We start from the raw sequence: 21,432 nt of genomic DNA, 5'->3' as shown, positions 1-21,432 counted from the left end.
ACATGGCCCAGGAGCAGCTCTACAGCAGGGCATCATTCTCCTGCACGGGTCCTCTGGGAATGCAGCTTGGGTTAATTACAGCAAACTGAGCAATCACTCCATGCATGAGCCAAGGGGCTCAGCAAGTGAGGGTGGGAGGTAATGCCAGAGCTGGGGCTGCCCGTGATACCCAGCCCCTGCAGCCAGGCTTGGCCGGGAGCTCTGTGCTGCCTGGAGGCACCAGTGCTTGTTTTGCACTTTCTCCCATGTGCCTGGCTGGGCATTGCCACAGCCCTGCCTGGTGACCTCGTCATCCCTCTACGTGTCTTATTTCCCCCCCCCAGTGAATGGAAGTGCTGTCGCTGACCTTTACAGAAGGGTTTGAGATATAAAAATCTTGAGCGAATAGGAGCAGGGCGGTGGTGCTCTGGGTTGCTCCTGGTCAGCATCTCCCCACACAGTGCTCAGAGCCTGGCTTTTCTCACTGCCCTGAGACTCTGCAGGTGTGAAAGGAAAGTCTCCTGCCGTGGAGAAGGTAATAGTGAGGCCAGCCCGCTCCTGGTGTGACACAGCCACCTCCAGGACCAGGCAAAGTGACTGCTTACCCGCCCACAGCCTGCTTCAAAGCTGTTCAGATAAGGACTGGGAAAGCCCAGAGCTCTGCTGAGCTGGCAGAGGTGGCTTAGAGCAGTAGTAAATAATTATTCAAGTCAAGTTTTGGTGTTACTGGGTCTGCACAGGGCGGGAAGCTGCCATCAAGCCGTGTGCTACAACCAGCTCCCGTGTCTTCTGAGCTCTGTGTTGCTCTGGTAGTTCTGTAGTGATGCTGCAGGATTTCTGGGGCTTTTTCTGTTAGATCTGAACACCAGCTCTAGCTTAAGGCTGGAGTTAAATGAAGGGGCTCAGTTCACCTTGAATCCTATGTTCAGTTTTGGGACCCTCACTACAGGGAAGGGCATTGAGGGGCTGTAGACTGTTTAGAGAAAGGCAAAGGAGAAGGATCTGGAGCACAATTATTATGAGGAGCAGCACGGGGACCTGGGGGTGTTGAGCGTGGAGCAAAGGAGGCTGAGAGGAGACCTTCTGGCTCTCTGTGACTGCCTGAGAGGAGGCTGGAGTGAGAGGGCTTGGTCTCTTCTCCCAAGTGACAGTACGAGAGCAAATGGCTTCAAGTTGCACCAGGGGAGGTTTAGATTGGATGTTAGGAACAATTTCTTCCCGAAAAGGGTCTGTCAGGCCCTGCCCAAGGCAGTAGTGAAGTCCCCATCCCTGGAGGGGTTTCAGAGCCGTGGAGATGCGGTGCCGAGGGACACGGGTCAGCGGTGGCCTTGGCAGTGCTGGGTTAAGGGCTGGACCGAATGATCTGAAAGGACTTTCCCAACCCAAACCGTTTCCGTGATCCCGTCCGTCACCCCGGGAGCGCCGCTCCTGGGCCCCGCCAGAGGGCGCTGTGCCTCCACCGCCGCTCGCGCTCCCGCCCCAGCTGCTGGGCGCGTGCCCGCGTGTGCGCGCGTGTGAGTGGGTGCGCGTGAGTGCGCGTGAGTGTGTGCCCGCGTGTGCACTGTGTGTGTGTGTGCACTGTGTGTGTGTGTGTGTGTGTGTGTGTGCACGATGTGTGTGTGTGTGTGTGTGTGTGTGCGCACGATGTGTGTGTGTGCGCGCATGATGTTTGTGCACGATGTTTGCCAGATTTGGGGCATGTCCATTTGGTTCCCATCTCCAGTGCCACCCCCAGCATCCCGGCCAGGTTCTGCTGTCACTGGGGACATTCTTAATTCACAGGAAATCGGAGAGAGTTTAATTGTTTTCTCCTCTCTCTCTCCTCTCTCTCTCTCATATTTTTTTTTTTCCCATGCAGCTGAACAAAAGGTTCATCCTCAGTTTTCTCCATGCCCATGGGAAGCTGTTTACCAGGATTGGGTAAGTGTGCAGGATGTTTATTTTATTTTCCTACATTACAAGTCTTTTTGGAATTTAATATTGTTAGCAACTAAGCTGTGTTTGGAGCTGAGGGCACAGGGTGTGAATTCTTGCAGGCCTAGCCTCCTGGTTCTTATTCCCCTTACCCGCCCTCTGATCCACACTGCTTATTGTCTGGGCTTTTTCTTCCCCCACCTCGAGGTCCAGTCCTGCCAGTACTGGGACCCTCTGGCAGAGGCTGAGCTGGGTTGGCTGATAGACACACAGGAGCAACTGGAGGCTGTTTTCTCTCTCTCCCATCACCTAACCAAATTCTGGTTTTAGCCACCCCCTAATCCTATTCACCCCACTTTTAGCTCACGGAGAGGTGGCTCTGGGGGGCTCTCAGTGACTGCTGCCTGTGAGGAGCACAAAGCCATCAAGGCAGAACCATGTGGTGGCTGAAAGTTGCTGTCTGGATCATGTCAAGACAAGCCTTGCCCTTCACCTCCTCACTGCCATTTCAGTGAAAGCCTCATAGCTGAGAGCTGCCCTGGCTATGGGAACAGGTTTACACAAAGTGCCCTTGGCAATGTCTGTCAGAAACTGATTTCAAGTAATTGAACAGCTACCCTTGAAGCAAAGCAAGCCTGATTCAGGTGTGGGCTGAGATCCCAGCCTGGGGGGCATCCTTCTGACCCAGAGAGCAAAGCTCAGCCTTGCAGCTGATGGGCTTCCCATGGAGCTGCCCCGCTGCAGATCCGGAGTGCCCCTTCCTGCCAGGTGATGGAGTGGCTGTTGTAGAGAGACCTGGAGTAGGTTCAGATGGCCTTTGGCAACAGTGGTCACTGCTTGAGCCTGCCAGGGCCTCGTAAGTAGATGCAGTCTCACAAGATCTGTTGGCTCCATCAGTCTCTTGAGGAGCAAATGACTACAAGATACAGGATTGAGAGACCTTTTTCAGGCCTCTTAGGTAAAGGTAGTGTGGACACGTAGTGGCACCTCGTCCCTGCTTATTGGGTTTTTTGACTCAGATATAGAGTTCCCTGCCTCTGGGCCTGTCCCCTTCCCCTCCCAGAGCAGGGAAGTGCAGCAGTGCAGGACACAGCACTGATCCTGCCATGCAGCTCACTCCATCCAGCACCATTTCTGGGGTGGCCAGACAGGAATGGCACATGCCTGACTTTGAACCCTCCTTGAAACAGTGGGAAGAAGGAGCCGTGCTGGCCAATTTGTCTGAGATCCGAGTGTCTGAGGGCGAAGGGGAGAGCAATCAGCTCGCTGCCAGGGCTGTTGATCTCTCCCTGAGTCACAAGACGCTGATTATCTGCTTGCGGGCAGCAGGCTGGCCTGCAGTGAGGAGACAGAACTGGATGTTCTCCTGCCCGCAGGAAAAAAAGGAAGAAAGCTCTGAGAGCCCACGGAAGGTTTGCCTAACTGCAGTGTCTGTGCTGGAGGGCAGAGCATCCGGGGAGCTGCTGGTCCTGGGCTCTGTGGGGCTGTGCTCGCGGCCGAGCTCCAGTTGAACGTGTGCCAGTGGGGGATTAATGGGGATGTTGCAGAGATTGCTTGCACATTTGGCTCCTGAGACTTGAGTGAAATTAAGATGCAGCGTTTGAGGCAGTTGCTTCCCAGGACAGTCATTTAGAAAACCCAAGTATGTTTAATGGTAGAATATCCCCTGAAGTGCTTAGAAGGGAACTAGAAAGTAATACCATGACACAGGAAGAGAAAATCATCCAGCCCTGCTAAACAGCTTCCGCGCTTAAAATAGGTAAAAGGTGAGGAACAGTTGAGTCCTATTTGGGCAGGATCTTTGGTGATTTATCTGTAAAAAATACGGAAAAGATAATGTTGCCCCAACTGGACTCTCTTGCTCCTAAAACCACAGGTAAGCAATTTATTAAAAGCTTCCGCTCTGCTCCCGACCTGCTGGTTCTGAGCTCAGTGGGGTTACTGCATGCTGTTCCAGATGTGCTGAGGTATCAAAGCACAGCTGCCGGGGCTGAGGAAGCCCTTGCTCTTTCTTGTTGTTTTTCCATGGCAATAATCTTCATCTCCTCACTAACAGCCATCCTGCAAAGGGCTCTTCCATCCCCAGTGTCCTGTCTGACCTAGTAGGATGTTGCTGGGTATGCTGGATGTGGTCTGAGATTTCTCAAAATTAGGAAGTCTTTAGAAGCAATCAGTTTGCTCTAATTCCCTGGCTGTGCCCCATATCCAGGGAAGTTGCCTCTTCCAGGGGGAGCAGTGCTTTTGTACCAGCAGAGCTGCTCCGTTCTGCACAGCTACAAAGTACAAGGGGCCTGTTTGTTACAGCCTCTGTTAGTGGGAAGGTAACAGAGACTTTGAACTGCTCCAGCAAACAGTGCCCGGGGAGAGGGTACCCCTGCTGCTAGGCAAAACCGGTTGTTGAAAGGCATCTGTGAAATATGGTTAAGAAGCAAAGCCATTTCTCTCTTTATAAATAGAGCCTATTACTGTCCTGAAAGTCTGTTGGGGAAGCCCAGCAGAATTGCCCATGTGGGTTACCAGAAGTGGCTGGCTAATCCAGCCTGTAGCATGCTGATATCACAAGATCTGAATCTCTCAGGGGGAAGATAGAGGAAATTGCTCTGGAGGCCCCTGAGGTTGCCTGCCCTGGCTCCAGATGCCTCACCCACTGCAGATTTTGGCTCCCTGGCTCTTGTGTGGGCACAGTAGTACAGAGTCACCCGTGGCTGGAGCAGATGCTTGCTGCAAAAGAGGCATTTGCTCTTGCTGGGTCTGGCCATGGCTTTTCCTAGTGTGAGAGCTAGAAGTAGAACAGCAAGCTCAGCAGAAGAGGCAATGGGACAGGAGGACCTTTTCCCCTCCCAGCCCTAATAGTTTGTAAAGCTTTAGGCAGGTTCTTGGTTATGAAGTTGTCTTCCTGGGATACCAGGTGAGGACTCTCTTTGGGAGGGCTGTTGGAAGCAACCACATCTCAGTCATTTTTGGGAACTGACTATGCCCTTCTTTGCAGTCAGTTCAGTTTTTGACCCTACTTCAGCTGGGAGGTCTTTGAGGATCCAACAGCTCTGATAAGTAACCTCAGCTAACTCCCTCAGTGATGCCAGATGAAGAGTGGGATCAATGTGTCAGATCTCTGTGGGCGCTGGTGAGCAGTGTTGAAAGCACACCCCATCCCCAGCCCTGGCACTGCAGCTGCTGGCTGCTGTGTCCTGATGAGCGACAGCAGCGCTGTCTGCTGCAGGGACCAGCTCCAGCTTTGGTGTTTCCAGCAGCTAGATGAGGCCAGTCGTTAAGTCTGCGGGTCCCTGTCCTGTGGGGCTCTGAGTGATGAAGCTTGGGGGGCTCAATCACAGTGCCAGGAAGGGTGGAAGCCTTGGGGGAGGATGTGGCTCTGTGCCATGGGGTCTGATCCTGCATCCAGGAGCTTGGTGACAGACACTGTTCTTCTGCAGGAAGCACGTTCTGGCTGATGTTCAATGCACTGGAATTGCCACATCTGCAATGTGGCACCAGTGTGTGCAGTTTGCTGCAGCCTGGGTTTCTCAGGAGTCCCATGGGCTGCTCCTGGTCCAAGTGAGCTGCCTGGCCTCTTGGCACCCCTCCCAGATTGGTAGAAGTCAGTAGAAAAAAATGGTTGGTCAGAAATGACTCATAAAGGCCGTGTTTTCCTGCCAAAGGAATGCTGCCTGTCGGTCACAGAGCAATCCCTTGCTACCCTCTGAGGAAGGCTTCAGCTGCCTCTGTCACAGCCTGCACCTTCATTCCCCACAGCTCCTGGATGGGGCACATCACCCAGGGGGGGTCCCCACAGGAGCTGTGCCAAGTGACCACCCTGCACCCTGGGGTGTAGCCTGTGCTCTACAAATTCTCCCTCTGTTTGCAGGATGGAGACTTTCCCTGCGGTGGCTGAAGAGGTCCTGAGAGAGTTCCAGGTCCTGCTGCAGCACAGCCCCTCTCCCATCGGAAGCAACCGCATGCTCCAGCTTGTGGCAATCAACATGTTTGCAGTGTACAACTCCCAGCCCAAAGGTACCACCTGCTGCTTAAGGGAGACCGGGCTGGGGATCAGATGCTCTCCATAAGGCTGAGAGGCTCATGGAAAAGGGTGGGGGGTACTCCAGCTGAAGATGGATGGAAAAAGGGTGCAGTGGTTGGATGCCTAGAGGTGTTGGTGTGGGTAGGGGCAGCAGAGGGACCTTGTCTGGGCCTCGGTGGAGCTGGCTGAGGTATCTGAGGAGGCGTTGCATCTCCCTGGAGCCAGAGTCATCAAGCACAGAAGAAGGTGCTGCTTTATAGCTTTACCTTCCCAGCATTTAGTTTGGGAAGTGCCCACACTGGTGCGAGAAGGGCTGGGAGGATCTTGGAAAGTCTTGGCTGTTGAGAGAGTGGCATTGTCTGTGACCACTTGTGTCCATGCAGGCAGCTGGGTGATGCAAGGGGAGATTCTGCTCTCTGAAGGGCCAGGCTGGAGGCTCTTCATCATATCAGATACCTGGGGATCTATTACTGCTCATCTTCTGCCATCCACCCAGAAGGCTCTGTGTGATCTTTGCCATAGTTGGGTTTAATATGTTGGTCAGCAGAGATACCACAAAACCAAAGTCCCTTCCACTGAGTTTGAAACAGTGCTTCCAGGGGATGTGTTTTTCCCTGTGGCCCCCTGACACACTGCAGCAGGTGCCCAGGTCTGCCCAAGCTGTGCCTTTGGGAGCAGGGATGGGGTTGTGCTCCCTAGGTGTGACAAAACAGTGTTTTGCCTGCTGGTTGGATTGGGATTTAGATCCCAAAGATGGAAGCCTTCAGCTGAGGGGTTCCACTCAAAGCCACCATGTGGGGCCATCAGGATGAGCCCCAGAGAGCTGCTGCTGGAAAATTTCTCCCTTGTGTGCCAGTTGGCCACTTGTCAGGCCGGTGTTTAGTGGCCAAGATCAGGTGATGGAGCAAATTGGTGAGGGCTGGGAAGCTGCTCCCATGTGCCATTCCTGCTGGCACTCTGCTCTCTGGGGGAAGCCCTGGAGGAGCTGCCAGTCCTGCTGGTGAGGCAGCCGTGCCCTCCCACCTGCTAGATGCCAACCAACGACAGCATGTTTATCTTTGAGCTGCAAAGTACTTTATGATGATGAGTAAATGGCTCTGTGCAGCCCCCTGGTAGGTGTATTAATAGCGGTGTCTGTGCTGCAGACGGGAGCTGGTGGTAAAGAGAGGAAGAGATTTGTCTGGGCTGTACAGCAAGCCCCTGTGGCAGAGCTGGAAGCAGTCCCAGCTCTCAGACCACTGGACTCTGCTTCTCCATCCGCAGCAGAGTTATGGATATGTGTGTGACAGAAAGGGAAAGCTTTTTATCTCGTATGAAAAATTAAGTATTCTTGGGAGTTTTCTCCCCTCCTGTGTGGGTTGCTGCCAGCTGCTCCCAGCTTTTGGATCTCTGGAGAAAGTAAACCCATTCCTGCTGGGGACTTAGAGCAGGTGGTAATGTTGGTGACATGCCTGCAGGTCAGATGGCAACGTGGTTTCCCTGAGGGCTCCTCCATGTAGTGGGAACCCTAAAATATCACTGAGGATGTTTTTGGTGAAACAGATCCCCTTGTCCAAGTGTTTGTGTGTTGAGTGCTGGCAGAGCCCAGGTTGGGCTCAGTTGCTGACACTGATACTGAAGGTTTAAAAAAAAAAAAAAAAAAAAAAAAAGGATTTTAAAAGGCAAACAAGAATGTTTGCTGAATTATTACCAAATGCCCAGCAGAGAGCGAGGGTGTTGGCTCTGTCCTCGGTGTGTGGGTTGCTGTGGGCAGAGAACTGGATGGAGCACAGGGCAGGAACTGCTGTCGGGAAGGTGCAGGCTTCCATTTCCCAGCACATGAGTCACCTCCTGGGGCTCCAGTAGCACATGGGCAGCAGCATGAGTGGGTGTGAGGGAGCTGATCCCCTGTGGAGGCTGGGAGGGCAGAGGGAGCAGTCCCACCCTGCCTGCATCCCCATTCCCAGGAAGCGTTACCGGGGAGCCGCAAGCCTGGCGGGCTGTAGTCAGAGCTTGGCTGTGTCAGCTCTGTAGAGCTGGATCTAACCTTGCATTTGGACTCAGAGACCTACAGAGATCTCCTCCTACTGAAATCTTTCTGCAAATGTGGGATCAGAGTGTGTCTGTGTCCTTCCCACTGCATGGGCCTGCCTGACCTTCAGCTGTGAGCTCTCAGTAGCTGGAGATGTGTGGGTTTGGGGCTGGGGAGGGAAGTCTGTCTCTCTCTGGGAAAAACTGCTCCCTCCTTCCCTCCCCTGCCGTGTATTTCCAGGTCTCTGGAGCCCTGGCTACTCCTGAGAAACTTGTAAATTTTGTTTGCTTGCCCCCATATCTGGTATCTAATCAATCCCTCATGCTGGGATCCAATGGTGGTAGCCACTGTGGGGTGGTGTTGCCAGCAGAACAGTCCGGATGTAGGGAAGTTTTCAAAAGTTTGTCCATGAACACAAACTTTTAATCACAGATTGAGATATTGAGTAAAAGGGAACTTGAACAATCAATGCTTTAATAAACACCTTTCTTCCATCTTCAGGCTTATCCCTGTCCTGCCTCATCTCAGTCTCAGCTTCCCTGATTTTCACTGCATGTTAGGCTCAGTCTGTCCCAATCTCTTCAGTGAGGTAATGAGCAGCACAGGAGGTTGGGGGCTTGTGTGTAACATTTTGTATCTGCTGTTCTTTGGTTTTAACTTGTTTTCTGTGTTGTGGGTCAGCCATGGTCCTTTAGGCGTGTCTCTGCCTTGGCATGAATCCCCCATATTGCATTTTAAATGTGTCCTGCATATCTCTGGCTCCCAGCAGCCACCACTCTTTTGTAAATCAATTGGTGTGAGGTGCAATGTGCTTCTGACAGGTTGGCTTTTTTTGGATGCACTGGGGTCTTTAAACTGGTTTCAGAGCCAACCAGCTGTGAGCAGCATGTGGCATTTCACAGCCTCCTTCCACACTGGTCACTGTTGTGGCCCCTGACTACCTGTGGACCCAGCAATCTGTGCCCAAGGCAAGGCTTGGGTGAGTTCAGGCAGGAGCCTCATAGTCTGCCAGGCAGCACTGGGAAGACCCTGTAAGAGGGATTGGGTCTGTTGTTTTCTTTGATGGAAGAAGCCAAAGAATTCCCACATGAAGTGGTTTCCCTGCTGGTTGGCATCAGATGGCATGTTCCTCTGAGTGAGCCTTTCTCCACATTGTCCATGGAGGTGTGCAAACCAGCCAGGTTCCCTCTGGCCTCCTGGCTGCCTCCTGTCAGACACATTCAAGGTATGAAAAAAACTTCTTGGAGACCTCAAATCCATGAGGCGAGGAGGTCTTATCCAGGGGACAGGGACAGAGGAAGATGGGCACCGTATGTGGCAGAGAGGGACATGCAGCAGAAGGAGCTTTGCACTGTGACACATAGGTGACTACCAACTTTTTGGGCCATCCTGGGCTCCAGCTGTGGTGGGACCTTTGTGGAGTGGCCCATTTAACAGTTTGGTAGCCATCTGTACAACCATCTTACAGAGGAGCTTGGATCCCTTTATCCCAACCACAAACACTCCAAGAATTTTAATTTTTTTTTAATTCTGTAATTTGGGGAAATAAAACTCTGGTTTCTGAAAAGACTAATTGAAGCCGTGCTTGCGGCAGGGGCATCTCAGTGAGGGGAGAAAGAGAAACCCCCTCCCAGCCCATCTGTGCCCAATTTACTCCGATCTGGCCTCTCTGAGGCTTTTTTTTTTTTTTTTTTCTTTCTCTCTCTCTTTAATAATTTGTTTTATAATTCCTGGAATCAAACCCATCTCAGACACACTGTTTTATTTTACTGTATTATTGGATTATACTTCCTATAAATCACTGGATGTTATTCATAGGCCACCACCAGAATAACTTCCCCTCTCCACCCACCCCCACCTCCACCCCCCCAACAGCCCCGCATTCCAAACAAGCACACACCAAAGTTGGGGGTGCAGCAGCACGGGGCACCCTAGAGACACTTCCCGGAAATCCCAGCAAATTTGCCTGGCTGCGGGTGTGAAGCGTCAGGCTGCAGCACCTGGATGCCTTCTGGCACTCTCAGGCCGGTCGCGTTGTGCCGTGTGGAGGTTGTTAGGAGGTCGGGTTTAGGTGGAAGTGGAGAAGGGAGGGGGGGGGGGGACCTGCCATATGTGCATCCTCAGCACATGTAGGGAATGAAGTTGCATCCCCCTGGGGCCGAGCAGAGTCAGGGCACAGAGGCACAGGGAGGTTCTGGCTTTAGCTGAGTGTTGGGAAAGTGGCTTGTGTTTCAACCAGAGGAAAGTTACAGCAGGGCAGGGGGTGCAGCCTGTGGGGCATCTGGAGCATGGTTGGGGTTTCTGTATGAGGTGATAGGGTTGGCTGGGAGACCTTGAAGGCTTGTGCAGAAGGGGAGAGGATTCACATCCCACTCCCTGCAGGAAATTCAGAGCCAGTGACTTGTCCACTTTGCACTGCCATGCTGGTGTTCTTGGACTGGTGTAGAGCAGGGCAATACTGTATGGGACACTGGGGGAAAAGATTCTCTGCCTGGCACCCAGAGAGCTGCTCCCCCACAGTTAAGCGTCTGCTAACAACAGTATTTGCAAGGGTTTGCTAATGTGCACGGTCCTGCCTGCTCCTTGAAGACCTACACCAGCTTCTGAGATGTTGATCATGCCCAGCTCTTCTTGATAGACACACCAAAGGATCCATAGGTTATTACAAATCAGCTGCAGTGTCCTAGCAGGTACAGGACTTCCCCTTTTGCATATGTCCAGCCAGGCTAGAGAAGACACATCAAACCCAAAGGAACCCTCGAAATCAGCCCATGCTTTTGTAACCAGCAGCCACTCCACCACCGTCCTGCACTGGACGGAGCGCGTTTCACTTTGCTGACTGCAGCTGCTCTGACTTGCAAGATGAAGCATAAACCCTTAAAATATCCCCTGGAGATGTTGCAGGGACTGGTGCTGTCAGCCCTCAGCAGAACCGCAGCTCTGACCATCTTCACAGTTCTTGTTTGGTTTCTGACCCTTGGACCCAGCTTTGCTGAAGGAGGTAGGTGCAGCATTAGAAAAAGACTCAGCGGAAGCCTGTGCCGCTCTCCTGCTGCAGCCACATCAATGGCTTTTCATGAAGCCCTAACCACATCTTGCATATTGGAGCTAAGGTGCTGGGAGCCAAATACAAGGGAGTCCAATGCATTTAACTGAGTTTAAAAATAAAGCAGTGCTGTGGATGGCTGCTTTGGTTTAGTAGAGTTTTAAAATTAGGCACAAAGCAAAGATTAATAGACCTCAGGCTGCAGATAGCAGAAGCAGCAACTTGATCTTTCCCTGTCTGCAGAGCAGAACTGGGTCCTTTTCTTCCAATTCCCCTCTTTGCCTGGTAAATATGTGCTTCACGGGAGTCCAGCTGGCACCTATGAGCAGGCAACTCTGTGGGTCATGACAGCTTTGGGCACAAGAAGTGGGAGGTCAGTGAAGATGTATTGCCGATGTTTTGGGGAGGCTGAGCATCTGCAGCCCTGTGCCCCATGAAGGCAGAGCCCAAGGTCCCTCCACCTGCCTGGGGCACTGGGTTCTATAATGCAAATGCAACCCACTTGGTACAAGCGGTTGAGCAGTTTCATAAGTGGCTTTCTCTGGGGTGCTGGGGCCTTGGTTGTTGTACAGCAAGTGTGGACTGAAGTGTCTGTGCTGAGGTCACCAGGGTGCACCTGGCAGTCACTGTGTGGGAATGGCCCTGCAAGGCCGGGTACTGTTTTCTCTAGGAAGGTGGTGTTAAGACATAATGCTTCCCACAGCCTTAAGTTTGGAGGAACTGGACATTAAATTCATCCTTCCTTACCCTTCACATTGCTGTTTGTGTTTGACTTGTAATTGGGAGAGGAAGCCCAGAGGAGGACTGCCTGGTATTGGTGTCCTTCCCTGAGCTGCCTGGCTTGCGTGGAGTGAGCAGATGCTGAGATTTCACTGCATGGACAAAAGGCTTTTATATTCAGCCCATTGTCCAGTGACATCTGCTACTCACTGTGTCCATGCATAGCCCAGAACTTGGCTGTGTGAGCAGGACAAAAGGTTGAAGTAGCACAAGGGACAAGACCAACTTAGCTCAGGAGCTGTGCAGCTTCCTGTGCTAAGCAGCTTCTCATATGGAACCTCATGAGGGACACAAATCTGTCCAGAGGTGGCAGCCAACCCTCCAGAGATTCTCCCACGAGCTGTTGAGAGTGTTGGAGGTTGGCACAGTTGCCAGGAACTGTCTGCGCCTTTCCTTTCAGGGAAGGAAGCTGTCTCAGACTTGAGACACACCAGTAAAGTTCAGGTAAAATGCTTTTTGGCCTAGACATATCTTCAGAGTCTCGCTCTTGGGCTCTTGAGGCTGGTGGCAGCAATGTTTAGACCAAAGTCTTCCTTTGCTTATTCCCCTCTGTTTCCTGTTTAAAAGGCAGATTGTCACATATTTGGGGATTTATTTACCGTAATTGGAGTTATTTTCCTGGCTGCTGGCTTCTGCCCTCTGATGCAAGACTCCTCAGCAAAATGTGTGTCCAGAAAGCCATGTGACTTTTTTTCCCCTTGCCACAAGTGCCAGCAGGAGATGCAATAATCAACACGCTGCAGGGAATTTCCACTTGCAGTTCAGGTTTCTGAAATCTAGATGTTGGCTTCAGAGGCAAAGATTGAGCTTTGTGGCAGAGAAGGGAAAGGTTTCCAGTGAAGCAGAGTGTTTGCTGGTGTGTCAGACTCTCCAGTTGAAGAGCAGCAAAAGTTCCCATCGAGTCGTGTCGGATGAGCTCGCTGGGGGCTTCTGCCCATTCTGTCACGTGAGCACATCCTTACATCTACTCTTGAAGCTGTTCCACCAAACACAGAGTGATATGGAGATCTCATTTCAGGGCAACAGAGAGAGGGGAAATAATTTGTAATCACAAAGCTCGAGTCTGCTTTACAGCCAAGCTTCAGCAGCCTGAGCAGCGAGTTTGGACAAAGCCAGTGACAGGCCAGGTCAGGTTGGAGGGGCTGTCATGCTGTGGTGCCACATGGACCAGCTCTACAAATGCTGAAACAAAACCACTATTTTGACAAAGCAGTAGTGTTGCTGTATAAATTGAAAGACAGGAAATGGAGCCCTGGCATGCTGTGTCCATCCATCGTGCTGCAAAATGAGAAAGGAGGTGCCCAAGGCAGCTGTCCTGGGGCTCTGCCTCACCCCTGCTTTGGTGATGGAGAAGGAGGGGTGCCAGGGAGCTGGAGTGGGGTTGCACCAGGTGCAGCTGCTTTGGTGAAGCTTTAGATGTTTGCACTGTGACAGGAAATCCTCATGCTTTTAAAGAGATGTTTCTGACTCTTTAATGTGCGTTTGTGCCTTTGATTTCCTCATGCTTCTAAGCAGTACCAAGTCAATTATTGTATTTCTGTTTAATTCTCTGGGAGAACATTGTATAATTAGGCTAATTACGGTGCTTTGTGAAGTTGTAAAACTCTTGATTGAGCTTGTGGGGCTGTGTTACAGCCTGCCAGGTGTAGGCAGGGAGGGATGCCCCCCCCATGCCCTGTGCAGCCGTGGGTGCAGCCTGCCAGTTTGATAGCTTCCACCTCAGGGGCTGCCCCAACAGCTCCCTCCTCCTCCATCTATCCCCAGGCTGTGGTCCCTCAGAAAATAGTGTGTCTGTTGCTGGCGGGACTTCAGCTGGGAACGTGCACCCTTGGGGGCTTTTTGGGACTTCTTCTAGCCTTAGTGCTGATATCAGGAATAGCAGCATGGCCAAGGTTGTGGTTCTACTCTCAATTGCATCATGCAGTTGGGAGCTCACACTGTGCAGGTTCACCTGTGGACATCTTTAATTGGCCAAGAACTGTGCTGGCTCTGCCTGTGCTGATTGATGGGCAGGAAGAAGATGAGGACTTGTTGAGATTTGACCTTCAGGAGTCCTCCTGGCTAATGCTATGCTTGGTCCAGCTTTGCAGCCCATACAGGCTGGGGCAGGTTAAGCCTGGACGGATGGCAGCGCTGGAGGCACGTGGCCCTTCTCTAATGGATGGGTCATTTTTAACACTGATTGATGTGGCTAACGATGGGCTGTGGTTAACATGATGGTAGGGCTGGCTTGTAGACAACATGGAGAGAGCACGAGTGATGTGTTGCTGAAGTTGACACAATTCTTCAGTGTGTGCTTTCAGGGATGAGAGGCAGACAGGAGCACATCACCGTGGAGTGGGAGGGAGATGCCCGAAAGGGATGGTTTCAGCTGCAGGGTTTCTCTGTTCCCCCTTCTCCTCTCACTCCCTGGGAGCGTGTGATCCCCTGACCCTGCTGGGTGAGCTCCGGGTGCTTCTGTGCCGGACCCAGGAGCAGAGCAGGGCGAGTCTTGCGTAAACATCTCCTGCTCTCCGGGTAATGGCACGGAGATGGAAGAGGAGGTGCTGGCTGCCAAAGGCGGGTTGGGAACAGCATAAACCCTTCAGAGTAGGGCCTGAGGAGCCAAGGTCTGACAAGACCTCATGCCTGGTGTTGGGAGCAGGGACTCATCCCGCCCAGGGGGCCCCATCGGCGCGCGGGGCCGTGGCAGGGAGCGGCGAAAACGCTGCCACATGGCCTGGTGTGTCTTTAAAAGCAGGCGAGGCGGAAGTGATGCTCTCGGGCCCATCTGCACCGGGAGCGGGAGACGCGCCGCAGCTGGTGCGAGGCCCTGGCAGCCCTGGGAGCTGCCGTCTGTTGGGGTTTACTGCTGTCTGTGTTGAAACACGGCTTGGGAAGAAAGATGGGGAGAGGGGAAGGGGGGGGGGGGTCAGTGGCACAGTGCCAGTCCCGGTTCGCCTGGCCTTCTCGTTCCTCTCTCCTCCTCCCCGTTCTCCCTCCAATGCTTTAAAGTCACATTTCCAGGCCAGACATAGAATTAATCTCTGGGCACTTCACATTGCTGGCAGCGCAAAGCAGGATGTGGGATCTTTTTTTCTCTCTCTCTGCGTCTTGGCTGACTTTTTTACCTCTCGAAGAATTTGGAAGGGCCATGAGATTCCCCCCACCCCCCTTGCCTCGGTGCCGTGCAGTTTTTCAGCACGCTGATCACCCTGCTGTGGCTTCACCCTAATAGATTTCATATGCTGACACAGTTGACATCAGTACCAAACTATTTTACATGTGATCTGGTGTATTTCCTGAGGAAATCTGCAAGATATTTATTAAGAACTAATAAAATAAACCTCTCCATGAGCTTTTAGGTAGTTTTCAATTTTTCATGTCTCTCTCGTTTCCTCTTATCAATGAGTTTCTATTTTCTCCCTACTCTCTGACCATTGCAAAAGGAAACAAAAATAAATGTTTTAAACCGTTCCTGAATGGACACTGGGAATATTTCTGTAGTGATGTATTAGCAAAGTCGTATTTTTAGTGCTGTATTGTCAGGACTAAAAATATCCTGCTGCAGTGCATCCTTTTTATAGGGCTTTGTGTGTGCGCGCGCGCTGAACATTGTAGGAGTTTGCACCAGTGTGTAAAGGTCTTTGTACTACTGCAGCATTGCCTTCCCGTTGCAGCTGGACTCCATTAGGCCTTGAAAATTAAAGTATTCCTGGTTAAGAAAGGGGGGGTGTGTGTTAAATTAGTCAGTCTCACAGAGCTGCATTTCTCCTGCTGAGCCAGGATACCTGTGTGGCACCCTGGGCTCACATGGGCCAGCACCATGCTGTGGGCTGGTGGCTTTGCCGTTGCGTTCCTGCTGACCAAGGGTGTTCCAGGCTGGGAGCAGCAGCTCTGCTTTCCCTGCTGTAGCTGGGCTAAGGGTGAGCTTGGTGGGTTCCTGCTCATTTTTCACGCTCGGCGAGGCCATCAGGGCCATGCTGGCGAGCAGGAGCATGTGTGTAGCTGGGAGCAGGCTGGATACTTTGCGTTTTCAGAGGAATTTTCTCTCTTTCTGCTCTTTCTGTCTCCTCCAATTAACTCTGTTTGTAATGGAGAGAGCCAAAGGTGGGAGCTGGGCTGAGGAGCCGCTTCCCCTCCGTCCCCACTCCAAGGGCCGCTCCCCTGAGCCACCCTGGGAGGCGGCTCCATCTCCGCCACACGTGATGGATGCCGCCATTTCCAAATACAATTTGCTCGGCTTCTCTGCGTCCGCCGATACCCGCCGGCCGTCGCTCTGTCCCTTGGGAACAGCCTTGCGTCACAGGTAGCGGGTGCTGCGGCTGACGGGGGACCTAACAGCCTTCCCCGGGGCTCCGTGCGTTCACCGCGCCTCCTGTTATGAACTGATGCGTTTCTTGCTCCAGCCAGGAGCGAGCGTTCCTGCTCTGCCCGCCCCTCCGGCGGCTCCTCTCCTCTGAGTCACTCGCTGCTGTACTCGGGGGTGCTTCGCTTTTGCTGTCTGCTGCTGTCTGGAGAACTGCAGCCTTTCGGCTTCCTGTAGAGCAGTTCAGCGAAAGCAGTAATTAGGGCCCGTAAAAATTTTATTTTATTAGCGAGAAGTGTTGGTGGGTAATTGGCCATAATTTGAAACCAGCGAGATTGGAGATTAATAAAAAAAAATGAGGAAAAAAAAAAATTCGGAGATGTTTTTAGCAGAAATACCAGGGCTTGCTGGGCTGTTACTTGCAAACCTTTCCAGGGATGGGAGGGGAAGGTGGCTGCTGTGGAGAGGGTGTCCGGCAGCAATCGCCTGTGCTGTACCCGTCCTTGAGGGTGTTTGACACTGGCATGGGAAGAAAGGAAACCTTGTTTTCCAAGAACTCTGCTCTTTCTCAGCTTGATAAGCATTTAAAATAAAAGCTGCACAATTGGAATTGGCAGAGCATCCTCATTCTTTTGTCTGTCTGTTTATTTTTTTCCCCTCATCCCTCGACATGTGTGCTACAGCCCACGGTTACTACACCCCGCAGAACCACAGGCCTGGAGCTCTGCAGGCGCACGCCGAGCTCTGCCCACCCCCAGCCTGGCTCTTTGAAGCCTGGCAGAGCAGCAGAGATCCGGCTCCATCCCCAGTCGGGTCCTGACCCTGGCAGCCTCCTGATGTCCAGAGCACTGAAGTGTTTGGGAAAATATATGTTTTTGAGCCTCTTTTGGTTCCTCCTTTGCTTGTGGGGCAGCGTAAGCAGAGCTCTGCTTGGAGCTGAGTGGCAGTTTTTGACCCAGGCTGTGACCATGCTGTATGGACTCAATGGCTTTGGTATTTATAGACTTGATTTAGAATAGCTTGAAAATGGCCAAGACTGGGAACAGGAGCGGTCCGTCAGCCTGTGCCTGCATCCCGTGCACTCATGGCGATGGCTGGTGTCAGTGATTGGAGAATTAACCACTCCACTCAGGGAGTAAGGAAGAGCCAAGCCCCTGCACACATACCACGCTTGGTTATTGCTGGTTGAATCAGACCAGGGAGTTACTTCAGGTTACTAGTCCTGGTTGTTGCTTTGGTGTAAAGGATGGGGTGTGAGGGGGGTGTTACTTCAGGTTAGTAGTGCTTGTTTTTTGCTTGGCAGCCCAGGCTGGAACCTGGTGTAACTGTTTCCCAAAGAATATTTTTGGTTTTAAAACTGAAGGTCAGCAGTTCGCAAGTGCTGCGCTTGCAGCCAACTCTGTGGTTCGCCCTGTGCCACCGGGCCAGCAGCACTTGAAATCCTGATCAATTGATCTGCAACAATATGAAACCACGAAGGGTGACTGCCAGTTAAAACTCCCTGTCTCGCCCCATTTTCCCCACCCAAAGTGTCTTTCTGCCCATATCCACTTTCTTGCTGCCTGTCTCCCTCCCTCCCTTTCGGCTTTGTATTGGAGTTTTTGTCTATCTTTTTCCATCTCTCTGTCTCTTTTCATAACAGTTTTTAATAATGTTTTAGTTAGTTCCAGCCTTTTCCCTCAATGGATCCCATTGGAAAATGCATTTGAAAGGAAACAGTTATACACTTCCCTTCCTTTGAAACTCTGTTGGCACCTTTTCCAGTGCAGTAAACCATACAACATGGATTTTCAAAGTTTCCAAACACAGACATGCTGGCGTTAAATTTATGAAAAAATATTTTATTCGGCTGTATAGTAACTATGAGTCTCTGAGCTGCTGGTCACAGTGAAATCGAAGCTCGCTTTGGAACTCCAACAGGTTTTCAAATCTCTGCAGGAAACGTAGCTGTGCTGGCTGTATGGGAGCCTGCAGCTCCCTCTCACCCTCCTGGCAGGAGATGAATGGGGTGCTGGAGCACCCCAGGGTTGAGCCCATCACCCTTGGGTGCAACTTTTCTTCCCTGCAGGCAGCCCTGCTGGGAGCAGTAACTGCAGGAAACTTTATGGTCATGCCAATCCTATCTGAAATCACAGGGGAAAAGAGGAATTTGGCATGAAAACGTTATGTCTTAGGCTTGTTAACAAAGGTAGAAGGGTCAGGCTTTTGAGTTACTGAGTCCCGTGGTGGTGGGGCTCCAAAGCTGGTGTGAGCGTGCTGTAGTCTGCACGGGGTTTTGGGACCTGGGGCTCTGTCTACATGTTAAGTTGTTGGAGCACTGAGATCATATTCTCTAATAGTGGGGCTCGGATGTTAAACTTCCTGGAATGGTTTCTCTGTGTGCTGTGGGTTTGTGCCTGTGGTCTCAGCCCTTCCCGCGGGGAATTGCTCACTTGACACCTGAGAACCTCCCTTTGCGTGGCACCGCTCAGAGCAGAATTTTTTTTTTTTTTTTCCTTTCTCCTGGATTTCCACAAAGACCACGGCCCCCCGCTCACCACAAGAGGTCGGGTGGGTGAATCTGGCTGTATCCTCCTGAGGTTGCTTCTAAACACAGCGAGCCTCAAAGCTGGTGCTCATCAGCACTTCCATGGGCTTGAGGTGTGATGTAATGCAGATAAGACCTCTTGTGATAGACCACATGACAACGTGGCAAAGAGATCCTGGGCTCAGTTTTCCTGTTGTCCTTTTTGCTTGTAAAATTCCTTTCTTTTCACATGGGAGTTTTCCAGAGAAGTGGCTGATGAAGTGTCATCATTGTGCTTGGTGCTGCATGGAGCATAGGAAGAGCTGGAAAGTTCAGGCCCAAATAATTGGGTAGCATAAACTCACTGGCTTCAGTCTTAAAGCATCTCAGGTTGGGGTGTCTCTGCATGGTATCTCTTAAGTACAGAGGGGGAACTGAGGTTAAGGAAAGCAACTGGTTTTCTGCTTTCTTGGCTGCTCACCTTGAGATGCAGGGGACAGAGTTCTCCTAAAAACACAGTCCCTTAGAACCTGCCTTTCTTATTGAAATCAGAGTTGCCCAGAATCTACAAATTTCATCCCATTGGTGTCATCATGACCAACCAAGAAGTGAGGGACACACAAATACTGACCACCTGCATTGAGAGGGGTTTAGGTGACTTCTGGACCCCAGCAAAGATAAAATCTAGTTCTCCAGCCCAGCTCTGAGCTGTCTTAATCCCCAAAATATTACTGTGCTCTGCTGCCTTCAGCTTTACTGAACATGTATGCATTTCAGCACATCAGGAGGGTCTCTGCTGTCTGTTATTTTCTGGTTTGTCTGAAAATGGGAACTTGAGGGGTGAAAAGGTAATATGTTGTTTGGACTACCTTATAATGAGTAAATGTGATGGAGTTGAAGTGGCATAGGTGGCTTTAAATCTGATATTCCTGACCTATGAGCACTTGACTTTGTGTTCATGTAATGGTTTTGTATGTGTAATTCATTTTTATAAAAGCAAGTTCCCCCACAGAACCAGACTGACCTCATCTGGGATCCTTGGCTGGCACATAAATCTAGATTCACCACACAAACCTCTACCATGGCAGGAATCCTGGCACCAGACCAGGTGCTGGGTAGAGCAGCCACTGATGGTGCCAGCAGAGCACTGTGAGTGCCTGGAGAAGTGGCCGCTTTGCTGTCACCTGGCTTCTGCTTCAGCCCTCTTTTCCACCTTGCCTTTCCCTCTGCTGTGTCTCATCTGGATCAGCTTCTTCTTCTCTTGTCTGTCCAAGCAGATGAACCAGCTGCTGCTCCGTGCAGGAGCAGATGAAAGCTGTCTGATAATGACCACTCAGGTTTCCATTTGGCAAAGCAAATGGGGGACAAGGGTGGCAGAAGGCACACCCAGAGTCTGCTACCATCCCCTGCCAAAATTGTGGTGCCTGCTTCAAAGTGAGAAGGTGCTAGGGATTTGGCTGAAATAATCGAAGAGTTTTTAACTTGAGAAGAACAATATATTTTCCCTAACCTCATTCTGGCAAATGGCTGAACCTTTCTAGATGAAATTTTCCCAATAAATTTAGCTTGAAGAAAGCTTTTGGCATGAAGGATTGCAGCCTAAATGGTTAAAGTTTGGCAAAGTTCTCAGTAACTAAAACCAGGATCATATACTGGAAAGTGTTAGGTTAGCTTCAGTGTAGGCAGAGGGACTGGGTTGTGCCCCTCTCAGAGGGATGTCTGAGTTCTGGGATGCCATCTGGGGAGGCTGGAGGGACTGAGCAGGTGCTGGAGGTGGCCAGGAGCTGGAGCAGGAGGTGAGGAGGCAATTCAGACTTGCAGGCATCCAATGAGGACCCTGAGATTTACTGCCTCCCTGGAGCTGGCAGTAGTGTGGGGGGGACACCACAGGGTTTTGCTTTACGTTTTGGCATTTGCTTTGCAAGCTGACACAGTGGCTGGCGCTCTGGTCCCTCAGGAAGCTGTAAAAAAGAAGAGCAGCAAACGAGCGAATGTGTTGAAACGGAAGCTCCGCACTTTGCTGTTCCTGCCCCATCAAAGGCTGCTTTCTCCGAATGTGCCTGTCTGCAGGCGCTTTCTCTCATTAACTTTTACTCGAGGCTTGCAGCCCTCACCAAGGTTCACACCAGAGGAGGCATGTTCCAGGCTGTCTGTTTGCATTTGTTGCCAAAGACATGCCCACCTCCAGCACTGGGAGGAAAGAAGAGGGAGGGATGTGTGTGTGTGGAAAAGGCTGCCTTTTATTTGTTGCGATTGTCCTGGTAAAACTTCACTCAAGGCTGGAGTAAATCTCTTGGGAAGCCCTGTTCACACCTCCTCCCCCACTGTAAATAACATCTGACACAATTATGGTTGGGCGCATGCAGCTCCTGGGTGGGATGCTAGTAGCAGCTTGCTGTGCCTGCTGTGGAGCACTGAGTCGGGCTCTGGTGGCAGCACAATCCCATGAGGAGCTGCTCTCCTTGCAGGGTGAGGTTCAGGGCTCAGGCTGTGCAACTGGCTGACAGATCTGTGCAGACAGAGGGTAGGCCATCAGGGGTTTCCTTGTGTCAGGCAGCATTGTCCTGCCTCACTGCAGTGCCCCTCACACCTTTTTATGTTTCTATCATCCATGTTTTTTTCTTCTTTTCACTGTTTCATCCAGATGCCCTCTGCATGTACCGAGCCGTGCTCTCCTTTGGGCTCTTGTAGCTGCTTCAATCCCATCCTGCTTGTCCATCCTACAGCAATATTCCCTCTGCAGCAAGAGACAGCTGGTGCCAGACTGGTCTGGAGCTATATACATGTTCATGAGCTGGCTTGCAAGTTTGCAAGGATATAATTTCTTACAAGCTAGCCAGGAGTTCTGTACTTTTGGGTTTGCCAGCCTTTTAGCTGCCAGGCAGGTCAAATT

The 21,432-nt window shown here is 51.5% G+C and overlaps 1 protein-coding gene across 7 annotated transcripts in view; it reads left to right on the top strand.

Annotated features, from left to right (window-relative positions):
* The window catches only part of SMG6 (SMG6 nonsense mediated mRNA decay factor), a 111,043-nt gene that overhangs the window by 23,358 nt on the left and 66,253 nt on the right, over positions 1 to 21,432 (top strand). For 6 of the 7 annotated variants that reach the window (XM_071765599.1, XM_071765600.1, XM_071765604.1 and 3 more), the window contains 2 exons: positions 1,838 to 1,899; positions 5,756 to 5,901. In XM_071765599.1, the coding sequence (XP_071621700.1) occupies positions 1,838 to 1,899; positions 5,756 to 5,901 (208 nt within the window). Of the gene's footprint in view, positions 1 to 1,837; positions 1,900 to 4,882; positions 5,018 to 5,755; positions 5,902 to 21,432 lie in introns of those variants that run through there. The other variant, XM_071765605.1, reaches the window with a different exon arrangement.

Source organism: Heliangelus exortis, chromosome 21 (genome assembly GCF_036169615.1).
Source record: "Heliangelus exortis chromosome 21, bHelExo1.hap1, whole genome shotgun sequence".
Lineage (NCBI taxonomy): Eukaryota > Metazoa > Chordata > Aves > Apodiformes > Trochilidae > Heliangelus > Heliangelus exortis.
This window is presented reverse-complemented; position numbering and strand designations above follow the sequence as displayed.